The sequence below is a fragment of the Salvia miltiorrhiza genome, chromosome 5, assembly GCF_028751815.1.
Source record: "Salvia miltiorrhiza cultivar Shanhuang (shh) chromosome 5, IMPLAD_Smil_shh, whole genome shotgun sequence".
NCBI lineage: Eukaryota > Viridiplantae > Streptophyta > Magnoliopsida > Lamiales > Lamiaceae > Salvia > Salvia miltiorrhiza.
In genome coordinates this window covers 15408926-15422322 of record NC_080391.1, presented here as the reverse complement: position 1 = coordinate 15422322, position 13397 = coordinate 15408926, and the positions used below count along the sequence as shown (strand labels likewise).

Sequence of the window (13397 nt, the reverse complement as noted above, 5' to 3'; positions counted from 1 at the left end):
ATTTATAAAAGGGCAAGTATATATAAACACTGACGCAAAATATTTAATGTAGATCAAAATTAAGTACATCAGTATTCGACTTGATGTTTTTATGTTTAATCGGTATGTTTTGGACAATTACCATCATTGCCAGAATCACACTCAGCCGTCAGCCTACTGGGGGTTTTCAGTTTTGATATTTTTTTTTTGTTCATTTTCATTGTCACTTCAAACATTTCTTTCTTTTGTTTGTCACTTCATTTTACAGTGTCAATAACTTTTGCAGTTAAGTATGTATGTCTTCTCCTTACAATTTAAGTCCGTAAAAGTTCAAAAACGAACAAAAAGAAAAAAGAAGATTTTTAATTATAAGGGGAGTTTCCTTTGAATGATTAGTATTGATAGATAAAAATAATTTGACTAATCCCTTATTTACTTTGATGGATTATATCCTAAAGCCCTTGATTATTTCTATCATTTGAATTAATTTTGCTTGATTTTTATCTCATTGAAAAGGTAAGATTGAAAAAAATCCTACTATTAAGAATAAAAATACTCAATTATGCATCTTATCAATTATGTGAAGTTAACGGCCCTAAAAATCATCAATATCTTCGTAATAAAATACAATGCTTTGTTAACAAAAGACGAAAGAGTTTACTTTATTAGACTTGAACTTACTTTTGGTTAATCAAGTTTACGTCGCAAAGGGGAAACATCAAGATGGATAATACCTGAAGAGAAAAGTAGGGGGAAAAAAAAAATTGAAATTGAAGCAATAGAAAAGTAAGAATATGTATTTAGCCACCTACTTGGTACTTACCAAATACTCCCTCCGTCTCACTATAAGTGAAACTCTTTCTATTTTGAATGTCCCACTATAAGTGAAACTCTTTCTATTTTGAATGTCCCACTATAAGTGAAACTCTTTTCTTTTTGGATAAAAGACTTACATTTTAAATACTTTTTTTACTTTTTACCTACACACAAAATACACATTTTTTAATTCCTGCGCCCAAAAAAAGGTCTCACTTATGGTGGGACGGAGGAAGTATGTCTGAAATCTCTACTGCAGTAAACAACTAACTTAAGGATTCAGGAACAAAACAATTTTATGATTTCTACAACATATAAAACTATTATCAGCGAGGAAAATGGATAGGTGCAAATGCTATCTCAATCCAACAATACATGAAAATACAAACAAAGAGTGGTTGAGGTCAAAGAAACTTGGGCTCATTGGTAATACACATTATTTACAAACTGGGAATGTAAATTTGCAAATATAAGATGAAAACAAACTGATGATACTGATACCAGTGGTGGATGGCAGGAACAATGATGATATCGACCAATCCATCTTTCTGCTGGCCAGAGTTCAAATGAACGATGATAAGTTGGCGACATAGTTGTCATTACTTTAGGATCGGATGGATTTTCGAGAAGGGACAGAATTGCGAGCCCATGAAGATGGCTTGACTCCTCCAGCTAACAGCTTTGACGCAGTAGCAGCATGAATTTTTCTCCTCTTAGCTTCTAGCTCCAAACGTCGTTTATCAGAGGCAGAAGAAGATGATCCAGAAAATATCGAGGCTGCATGAATTAGTGCTCTCTTGTCTTTTCTATTCTTCTCAAACTTTGCAGCAAATTTAATACGTTTAGCAGAAGCTGCATCCTCTTCAGAGCTTGGGAGAAGTCTTATCCCAAATCCTGATTTCCTAGCGCTAGCTTCTTCTTCAGCCACTCTTTTCTTCTGATCCCTAAGTCTTGCATGCAGTGATTTGTTCAGCGCATAATCATCTAAATGCCTGGAGTCTGATATTCGCTGCAGGCGTACCAGTACTGGCTCTGCTTCTTTCTTCTTCTTTATATCTCCTTCCTGGTGTTCAAGCCGCTTAAATGGATCCGCTAGCTTACTCTTATCTGAAACAGAGGAGAGTGCGGGTTAGTTTAAGGGTGCTCAAGTCTGATATTTGTCTGTATACATTCACAGCACTCACCATCATCCACAGGGAGCGCCAAAGTCTCAGCATCTTCGGCATCATATTCCTCAACCTTTTTTCTGGCTCCACTCATAATCACATAAGCACAATTTTGTGGATCAGTTTGAATAACAATCTCATGTTTACAGCACGGTGACTTCATACTAAAGCTCCATATCTGCAGGAAAAGAATGCATCATAACCAGCAGAGCTGATAAAATTATGAACTTGTTCAGCATCCAATTAAAGCAAACAGAATACCTTTGTAGAGTAGTAATTCCCCACTTGCTTTTTCTCTGCATTGAACCTTACACCTTTTGCAATCATGGACTCACAACCACCACACCAAATATTATAAGGCATCTCGAACCTGTGAAAACCAAAGCAAATGATAAATACATATTAAAATCTCAAAAATATACAGATTGCATGAGCTTATATAACAGCATCATCTTCACAAAAGCCTGGTGCTCCTTCAGCAAGTAACTATGATCATTTATTGAATTGTTCTAGAAACAGTCATGATAACCATAAATATAATACTCGGCAGCCAAATTCTTTATCAGATCAAAATATCATCATAAGGGAAATCACACCTTTCGTTTGTGAATACTAGACTACATATTGGGAACAAACTTGTACTTCAAAACTTAACTTATTCTGTAGGATAGCATTCGAAAATGATGAAGAAAAACGATTAGATACGGAGTACCAAAATATTCATTATTGCTCATAAAGTTCACGAATAAGTAAAACCTGATCTTTGGGTGTCCAAAAGACTTATGCCATATTACTGAATCAAACAGGACAGGACATTCAATCACAACTTACATAACCAATATGAATAGTCAAAACCATATCCAGTCCGAATCTCAACATCACTTCCCTAAGTTCCCTTTGTCTGTGAAGCACCCAAGATCCAATAAATATGCTCTTCGAATTTGACAGTCAAGGGGCCAACAGAGGTTAAAAATTTAATCTAGCTTCGTTCAGTACCTTATAATCAAGATGCCTTGATCTATTTTTCTTGCTCTCTCCCTCAAAGCATGCTGACCATTGAACTTGTTCAACCCACCCTGCCAACAAATGCAACAAAAGATTCTTAGCATATAAATAATATAAATCCTTGTAGCAATGCATGTGAAGAAGTTAAAACAGAAACACACCTTCTTTGGCTCCCATTCCGGTGGGTAGTAAAAGTTATCTGCCCGAGCTGCTGCAAGAGTAGACTGCAAGAACCAAAATATACATTTAATCACTCGAAAAACAACCTTTTCATTAGAATAAAAGGCATGAAGCATCAATTAAGAAATTTTTACAATACATCAGTTAAATCCAAAATGTAAAGCACAATAAACATTGTAGATTCTGCGATCTGTATATGAAAAATTGAAGACGCCCAGCATCTACATAATATTAGAAACAATCTAACCCAAGGGGAAACCAGAAAATCATCTTTCCTACGTACCTACGAATAATTGAATTCTAAAGCTCAGAAAAACACGTTCGATTTCGAAGACCTAACTCGAATCATTGTAAAATAAATTAAGAACTGCAGCTGATCCCGCATAATAAATACAATTTTCAAATCAATCAAACAAGCTCAGTTTCACACAGCACCAATCAAGTACTTTCCCGGTTCCCGTAGTATGTCAATGCTAAATTCATGAATCAATCGAAAAACCATAGCTCCAAACCCTAACCCTAACCCTAACCCCTCAAAAATCATATGGCTAACAAAAGCAACAGAGAAAGAATTCCATACCATCTTGATTTGATTATCTCGTCGAAAGGAATTTGATGATTTTAGCCGAGCCCTCCTTATGCTTTGGTTGATTTTGATAAGAGTTCTGAATCAAATGATGTTACATTTATATTCCCTAGAAGTTTATCGTGCAGGCAAATTTGGATCACGACGTCGTTTGATAGTTTGCACTGGCTCCTGCCGCCGCCAAGCCCATTAGCTGTAACTGAATAAGCCCAAAACTCATTATTACTAATGGGCTTTCAATTTTCCTATTAATATTTTTAAGAAGCCCAACTTGCTCGTTTAATAAAATTAGTTATTCTTGTAAAAGAAAATACTCACTCCTCCGAAATATTTGGTGTCTATCGCGTGATTTTTTGGGTAGTACACTATGGTAGAAAATTGTTTTTAGATATGATGAAATATTTTTTCGAACAGCTCATTTTTATTCATTTATTCTTCAATATTGAATAATATTATCTTTGAATAATGGTGTGAAAAAATATTTTCTAACATTTTCTCATCTTTTAATCTCTAATTTACATATGCTAAATAATTTGAAAAATATAATATTTTCTCATTTTTTTTCTTATCAGTCTTTTGACAATAAGCCAAATCTTAATACTGATTTATATCAATATTTAAGAGTCAATGAAACCGTGTCACGTCATCTCTAGGCCCATAATCATGCAGGTTCAGACCCAAAGAATAACTCTTCATACAACTATAAATAGAGAGGTCTTCATATCAGTCTAAACACACAAAAATGAATTCAAGAGCTGGAGGAGAATTCTCATTTAATGTATCTCATCAATGTTAATACATTCGATCCAAAAAGCTCCAATCAAATCCAACGTTCAATCCAGAAATAAGACAAATACTCTCTGCATCAATGTTAATACATTATAAAGGCAAAAGCTCCAGTCAAACTCAATATTCGATCCATAAACAAGACGTAGGCCCTTTGCATCAACATTACAGAGCTCAAAGCTCAAGTTAAAGCCCAACGTTTATTCCGGAAACAAGGCGAAGGTCCTCTGCATCAACGTCATAAAGCTCAAAGATCAAGTTCAAGAAGATTGAAGACATATTTCTTTAATAAATTTCAAGGACTACTCAAATATCATCCAAGGATCAACTTTAAGAGAAGAATCAGATGATCAAATAGAGATACCGCACAAATACATTTGATCCACAAATATTGAAGTTGTATGCAATTTTATATTTATTAAATTAAATACTTAAATTTGTGTTTACAAATGTTAAACTATTCTTTTGCTAAAATATAATAACTTTATAAAAGTAATAAATAATTTATAATTTTAGTTTTAGGTTATATATATGTATCTATAAGTTTTTGTGTTTATATTATTATAAGCTGGAGTTTCTAAACAAAAAATATGGCTAAATCACTATATAAAATGTTGCAACCTTACCAATACGATCTGATGATGAAAACATTAAAGTTAATTTTAATTGTATTGTAAATTAAAAATTATTATATAAGTAATAGATATGTAAAATTAATTGTACAAATAATATGGGTAATTTTCAACATAGCCCCCAATTTTCTCATTATAGCCTCTTATTAAAAATAAAAATAAAAAATAATTATAATTTTACTATTATACCCTTGGTGTTTCATGAAACCAACACCTAAACTACGAGGTGAAAAGCATAAACTATACCTAGTAAAGTTGATCGGAAAGAGCAAAGTAACAATCGGAGAATTGAGCACGAGAGCAAAATATAACTGTTGTATTCAAAAGCGAATGATAGCGTAATTACGATACACGAGTATGAGGTCTATTTATAGAGTACAGGGAAGGGTAAAATGGTAAAATTGGTGTAAACGCATGTATTTGGCGTGGTCGAAGGGTATATCCGGAATTTCATCTTCACGCGGGAAGTCTTCCGCGTTTCTGGTGATACCTCTGATGGAGGTGATCTCTCTGGTGTGGACAACTTCTCTGGCGTGGAGGACTTCTCTGGCGTGGAGGACTTCTCTGACGTGGATGACTTCTCTGGCATGGAGGACTTCTCTGTCGTGGAGGACCTCTCTGGTGTGGAGGACTTCTCTGGCGTGGATGACTTCTCTGACGAGGATGACTTCTCTGGCAAGAGCCATTCCTCTGGTGGATGAGTTGTCTCTGATGGATGAAATCCCTCTGGTAAGAATGATTCTTCTGACCAGTATGATTCTTCTGGTGAGGATGATTCCTCTGATTTGTATCCTTTCTCTACTCTGCACATATTACTCCTCATCAACCACTCCCCCCTCTGGTCTGGTTGAACCGGGTATTCTTCGTGTTCAACCATTGGAGTATTGTTAAAGCTGGTGCTATGATGTTCTCCCTGATCCCTGCAAATCCTGAAAACACGAGAATCTTAATACTATAAGAAAGCAAAGATAAACCCTATAAATTATTCTCCAGTGTTTTTGTTACTCCCACCCCCTGGTCTGGCTAGTTCACTCTGGATTACTGCAACTAGTCAGAGGACTCGCCCGCATGGGTGACGTCACCCGCATTAAATGTCTGTCCGAGCTACAGTGCTTTTCCCGTACCCCGAGGTTATCTTTTTAACCTTTGCGTCCTTTCGTCTTTCCGTAAGGATTTTTAGCCGTCGATTTATTTCCGTATGCCACGTGTCGTTCATCCCGCATGTTGGTAGTTGCCCGCGTATATTTTTACTTAGTCGATTCGAACTCCCGTTTTTCACTATTCTTCTTCTCCGGTTTTCTCAAACTCCTTCGCCTGCAAATTCCGGCGATTCTCCCTCCTGTTCCGGCGTACCTTCAGCGACCCTTCCGCTCCGGTATTTACAATCAAACTTTATTTGACCTAGGTAATTCGCATACCCTCCTCTCCCAATTCTTGTGATTAGTTGTAGCGTAGTGGTGTAATTATTTGGTGCTCTGATTGAGCGTGCTAGAAAACCCTAGGATTGATATTTCTGATAATGGCTTCCACTTCCGCTCCTCAACCCTCGCGTTCGCCCTCTCCTTCTTCCCGAACTTTTTCATCTTCCTCTCCCCAACTCCAGGATCTTGATAACTTCCCTTCCCCCTCTGCCTCTTATGACTCCCAAACTGCCCCCAGTTCTTCTCAGCCTAAGAAAAGGGGTAAGAAGATCCCCCAACCCCCAAAGCGTGTTCCTGAATCCCTCCTTGGCGTCGCGGCGGTTGAGAAATTGGAACGTAAGTGTCGTCACCCCGAAGGTTTAAAATTCGAGGCCTTCTCTAAAGGTTCAACACCTCCCGAGAGCCTTCGCCACCCCAGGGTAATAGTCATCTGGCAAGCCCAAATAGACGCTGGCCTAAGGCTTCCTCCTCCTACCTTTCTGGTTGATGTCTGCAACCATTTTCGTATCCCTTTTTTCCAAGTCGCTCCCTCTGCCATCCGAAGACTATACGCCTTCCATATCCTTTGCCGAGCCCACGGTGTTAAGGACACCGCCAAACTGTTCTGTCAGACCCAATCTCTTCGCATGCAGGGCAATCCTTTGTATAGCTTTGCAGGTCTTCGAAGATGTCCCACTTCTTTCCTTTCCTCTCTAAATTCTTCTGATGGCGGCTTTTTGAGCTATTATTGTTATGTGCGCACCCTGTTCGGCACCTGGCGCGATTATCATGTTCGGAAACTAGAATGGCACAATCCCCGGACTAGTTATAGACCAGCCTCCCCAGAAGCTCCCTCTGCCTTTGACTTGGAGGTCATAGCCCGTCTGAATGCTATGAACAAAGCCCAGCCCTTAGACTGTAAATACCTTGCTGAGAATAATTCGGCTCTGGCATACAATGGCCTGTTTCCCCTATATCCCCAGAAATCAATAGGTAAAGAATATGAATTAGAAAATACATTAACTTTTGTTACCCTGATTTTAAAGATGTGGAATTTTGATTTGCAGACATGTCTTGGAGAAAGAAGTGCGGGGACAATCTGCCCACTATTGCTTCTCCTGTTCCCAGTGGGGAGCATGGCTCGGGGGATTCTGTTTCCCGAACTGCTCCCTCAGAACAACCAGCTGGGGCCGAGCTGGTCATCATTCCCCCGGTGATAGAGGTCCCAGAGAGAAATGTGGAAGTCTCCCGCACCTTTGATGCCGAGGAGGTTGATGTGGGTAGCCTTGTTCGCAGGCGTGGCCGCCCCAGCACTGGTGATAAATCTGGTGCCGGTGAAGGGGATGTCCAGATTGTGGACATTACCGACAAAGTTCCCTCACCTGATTCGGTCTCTGGTGTCACCCTCTCCGAGCTTTCAAAGAAGAGGAAGAGAGGTTCTCTGATTTCCGTCGGTGAGAAAGAGAAACAAGAGAGCCTGAAGAAGGCTGGCAAGTCTCAAGAACCATCGAAGAAGTCTGCTGGTGGTTCGAAGGTCCTCTCGTCTGCAGTGGAGAAGGGCAAGGGGCCAGCGAAGAAGTCTGCTGGTGGTTCTAAGGTTCCCTCTTCTGTCGGGGGAAAGGGCAAGGGCAAAGCTGTGGTGCCCCCAACTGATGAGCCAGAAGATGTTGTTCCTGGGCCGATTTCGAGTTTGTCGGGGCAGGAGTTGATTGATGCCTTGATAGCTCGTGTCCACTCAAAGGACCAGGAGAAAGTGGAAAAGCTGACCCGGGGGGTTTTAGTTACTCAGCTGTGCCAGTTGGCTCTTCAGGTACCCTGCTTTTTATACTTTTATCATAGAAAAAACGAAGTTACTAACCTCTTTATTATTCTGTCGGAACCCGTTTTGTTTTCTTGAAGGTGGAGGCTCGGATGTGGGGGGCTGTTAAGTGCATCCATGACTACGACATGTCAGAGAAAGAGAGAGAGAAGGAACAAGCGGATATCGCTAAGCGTGATGACGACGTGGCCGGGGTGGTGGAGCGTTTGAGTAAGGCTGAAGCGGAGATTGCTGAGCTGAAGGCTCAGTTGTCCCAAGCAGAGGTGGAGAAATCCTCCCTGGTTTCTGAACTGACAAGGACGACCAAGGAAAGCCATGAGAACCTGGCCAGGTTCAAGGCGGGATATGAAGAAGCCTACAAGGAGACCCGGCGTGGTTGGAAGAAGACGCTCGTGGAAGCGCAGAACCGTGCTTATGTCTTGGGGGCGCGAGATCAACGCCTGGAGTATTTCTTGTCTCCGCAGGGTCAACACTTTCTGGGGTTGATGCTGGAAGGCACCTTGGCGGCCTTCAAGCGGACTCAAGAGTACCTGGAGGACTTCGGACCCCTCTTTGCCTATGTGATACGGCAGTCCGCCTCCAAGGCATTAGAGATGGCGGGGGCGACCTCGGAACAGCTCGCTACCCTGGATTTGCATGCCTTAATGGATAACCTCAATGATGAGGAAATAAATAAGCTGATGGGGATCCCTGCGAATTCTCCGAAGAAACCAGAATGGTGGTATCCAGTGCTGGAGAGGGCCATTCCCTATTTCGCCTTTGGGGTTGGGTCTGCTTCGTTGCCTTCCGCTCCATTGTATACGCCTGCTTTCTCTGCTTCCCTGGCGGGCTTTGTGAACCGGCTGCGGGATCCCACCAACAAAAGCACCCGAAGATTTTCTCAGTATGGCGTGGTGCCTCCTCTGCCCTCTGATCTGGCGGCCTCCATTTCTGAAGATTCCGCTTCCTCCTCTTCTGCAATGGATCAGCTTCTTACCCTGTATCGAGATGAGAAAACGTTTGTACAAGAAGCTGTGAAACTGCTGGACTTGGGGGTCCGTCTCCCCGAGGTGAAGGAAGCTGGCATGCTGCCCGTGTTTACAGAGGGAACCTCTGCTAGCCAGATCCCTGCCAGTGATGTTCCTCCTCCGGTTTCCTTTGCCTCTGCTCCTGCTTCCTCTACTCCCGCTGAAGATTCTTCTGCTCCTCCCTCTTGATGTCTCCTATCTCTTCCCTGATTTACAGGAAATTTTTGTAACTCTTAAATTTGTACAAACTTAGTACTTACTTCTCGTTCTTGGATGTACAGCTGCGCCTCCTTGGCATGTTTTTATGAAATTTCTTCCCTACTTGCGTTGCTTTTCTCCCTTTGTTCTTTGTGTTGTTTTGTTGCTCTTTTCATGTTGGATTTATATTCCCGCATCTCCTCTGCTGGTTTGATTTGATTTTGATGACTCTTCTAGCGAGGGTTCTGATGACTCCTCTGGCGAGGATTCTGATGACTCCTCTGGCGAGGATCTTGATGACTCCTCTGGCGAGGATTTGGTTGACTTCTCTGCCAAAGATTTCGCCGCCTCCTCTTACGAGGATTTGGTTGATTTCTCTGCCAGAGATTTCACCGCCTCCTTCTACGAGGATTTGGTTGACTTCTCTGCCAAAGATTTCGCCGCCTCCTCTTACGAGGATTTGGTTGATTTCTCTGCCAGAGATTTCGCCGCCTCCTCTTTCAAGGATTTGGTTGATTTCGTGATTACTTTTCATCCAAGTGCTCCTTTGTTGTTTCCCATCCAAGCACTCCTTTGCTGCTTCCCATCCAAGCTTGAGCACTCTGCGTTGAGCATGGAAGACCCAGGGGGTGCAACCAACTTTCGCGGCTTACGATTAAATAGTAACCCTCTGCGCGGAGCATGGAGGACCCGGGGGGTGCAACCAACTTTCGCGGCTTACGATTAAATAGTAACCCTCTGCGCGGAGCATGGAAGGCTCGGATGGCACGACCAACTTTCGCGACTTACGATTAAATAGTAACCCTCTGCGCGGAGCATGGAAGGCCCGGATGGCACAACCAACTTTCGCGGCTTACGATTAAATAGTAACCCTCTGCGCGGAGCATGGAAGGCCCGGATGGCACGACCAACTTTCGCGGCTTACGATTAAGTAGTAACCCTCTGCACGGAGCATGGAAGGCCCGGATGGCACGACCAACTTTCGCGGCTTACGATTAAGTAGTAACCCTCTGCGCGGAGCATGGAAGGCCCGGATGGCACGACCAACTTTCGCGGCTTACGATTATGTAGTAACCCTCTGCGCGGAGCATGGAAGGCCCGGATGGCACGACCAACTTTCGCGGCTTACGATTAAGTAGTAACCCCCTGCACGGAGCATGGAAAACCCGGGGGGTGCGACCAACCTCCGTGGCTTACGGTTAAATGCAACCTCTGCACGGAGCATGGAGGACACAGGGGGGGTACAACCAACTTTCGTGGCTTACGATTATGTGCAACCTCTGCGCGGAGCATGGAAGGCCCGGATGGCACGATCAACTTTCGCGGCTTACGATTAAGTAGTAACCCCCTGCACGGAGCATGGAAAACCCGGGGGGTGCGATCAACTTCCGTGGCTTACGGTTAAATGCAACCTCTACACGGAACATGGAGGACCCAGGGGGGGTACAACCAACTTTCGTGGCTTACGATTATGTGCAACCTCTGCGCGGAGCATGGAAGGCCCGGATGGCACGACCAACTTTCGCGGCTTATGATTAAGTGGTAACCCTCCCTCTGCGCTGCTGGAGCGTGATTCCTCTGCGCTGCTGGAGCGTGATTCCTCTGCTTTCCTTGAGAAGAAATTTTAGAATTTAAAAATTAGGACCTACGGGTATACACCCTACTCCCCCCTCTGGTGACATGTGCAATACTCTGTTATGAACATGTTGGCCCAATTACTTCTTGTTCCATCACCGACCCATAAACTCGCGTGAGCCCATTACCCCTTGGCCCCTTTCTTAGGCCCAATACCGTCTCTATATATACCCCTCCATCCTTCATGACCTAGCTCAGAATCCCTTATTTTCTTTCCGCCGCCCCAAACTGCTCTCCTCTCAAACCCTAGATCTCCCGTCTTTTTGGCTCAAAATGCCTTCTTATCTTGGTTGTAACGCCCTCAGTCGGGGGAGTGAGTCCTTTTGCAAAAGTACACCGGCGCCCGTTGGTGACTGAAAAAACAGGACTCCCCCCGCCTGAGGGTTTTATCTCCAAGATTCTTACAGGAAGCTCCCTCGTTGCCCTTTTCCGACTTCCTCTCAGACCCTAGATCTGCCGTCCCTTGTCTCTCGTTTCCCGTATCTTTTCCCATCTTGGTTGTAAAGCACTCAAGTAAGGGAAGTTCCCCTCAAAACATTCGCATCCTTGAAGGTTTTGCTTTTCCCTCTGTGCTTCCAGTGCAGGTCTCTAGCTTTGTGGTTGTAAAGAGTGGACTTCCCGTACTTGAGAGCATTATTACCGGTTTCCCGAGATCTGGACGTTGGTTGGTCTTTTCCTCCGTATTCTTTCCTTTTGGCATTTTGACTTGTTGTTTTTCTTGGTATTCTGCAGGTGTGGGGTAGATCCGGGGTGGATCTGAGGTAGATCTGGCATGAATATCCCCCGATGGAGGAGAAAAGCTTGAAGTGTTGACACATGGAGGCGAAGTCGTCAGCTCCTGATGTTTTGCTTTCCCTTTGACCTGCTAAGAAGCAGTTTTTGTATTTGTTTCTCCCTTATCCTGCTAAGAAGCAGTTTGTATTTTGAATTTGAAAATTGGGGATTACGGGTGTATACCCTACTCCCCCCTCTGGTGACATGTGCAATGCTCTGCATGAACATGTTAAATAGCATATGTAATGTAAGAAAGCAATAATTGAAATAAACAAACACAACACCAGGGAATTCCCTAGAACCACATATCTGTTTTATTGATATCATGGCCCCGGACCTCGTTAAAACCCCTGTGGGGAAAAAGAGTATCCGGTCTACAAGTGATTACTCCTGCTAAGTAGCAGTTATACATAGAACTTTTTGAGTGTGTTTATATTCCATGGCCTGGGGAGAGCTCTGCCGTCTGAATCCGACAATGTGTACGCTCCGCCACCCAAGACCTCTGTAATGATGAATGGTCCTTCCCAATTTGCTTCAAACTTGCCCACTGCCTTTAATGCGTCTGCTCTTTTCAATACTATATCACCCTTGACCAGCTTCCGTGCTCTGACCCTTTTGTCGTACCCTGCTTTGATGACACTTTTATATTTTGCTGCTCTGATTTGCGCTTCTTCCCGCTGTGCTTCCACAAGGTCGAGCTCAGTTCTTCGAAGGTCGGCGTTATGCTCTGTATCATAAGTGATGATGCGGTATGATTCCAGTCTGGCCTCCGCTGGTATCACTGCATTGGATCCATAGACCAGCGTGAAAGGTGCCTCGCCTGTGGCCGTCTTTGGGCTAGTTCGGTAGGCCCAGAGAACGGTGTCCAACTCCTCCACCCATTTCCCTCGACTCTGGTTCAGCCTCTTTTTAATCCCTTCACAGATTGTTCTGTTGGCTAACTCTACTTGGCCATTTGCTTGTGGATGAGCCACTGAGACGAAGCGCTGAGTGATGTCCATTCGATCACAGAAATCTGCTATCCTCTGCCCTGTAAACTGAGTCCCATTGTCAGACACAATGATTCTCGGTACCCCGAATCTGCAACAGATGTTCCTCCAAATGAAACGTTCCACTGTCACTTCATCTATCTTGCCCACAGCCTCAGCCTCAACCCATTTAGAAAAATAATCTACTGCCACGATAAGAAAGCATTTTCCTCCCGGTGATGTAGGCAACTTTCCGACTATATCAATGCCCCATTTGTCAAACGGACATGCCGCGTACATGACACCCATAGGCTCCCCTGGTACGTTGATTCGCCCGGCATGTCTCTGGCAAGCTTCGCACTTGCGGACGAACTCTCTGGCTTCCTTGTTGATGTGAGGCCAATAGAACCCGGCCCGGATAATTTTGCGTACAAGATCCCGAAATC

The 13397-nt window shown here is 43.1% G+C and overlaps 1 protein-coding gene across 1 annotated transcript; it reads right to left on the bottom strand.

Moving 5' to 3' along the window:
* Nucleotides 1-1073: 1073 nt before the first annotated feature.
* On the bottom strand, nucleotides 1074-3866 carry LOC130986321 (uncharacterized). Its single transcript, XM_057909701.1, has 6 exons — nucleotides 3727-3866; nucleotides 3128-3190; nucleotides 2958-3037; nucleotides 2223-2331; nucleotides 1980-2139; nucleotides 1074-1902 (listed from the first exon to the last, which is right to left on the bottom strand). Exons 1-6 carry the CDS (start codon nucleotides 3727-3729, stop codon nucleotides 1400-1402), a joined length of 918 nt encoding a protein of 305 aa, XP_057765684.1. The 5' UTR covers nucleotides 3730-3866; the 3' UTR covers nucleotides 1074-1399.
* Between the last annotated feature and the right edge of the window lie 9531 nt (nucleotides 3867-13397).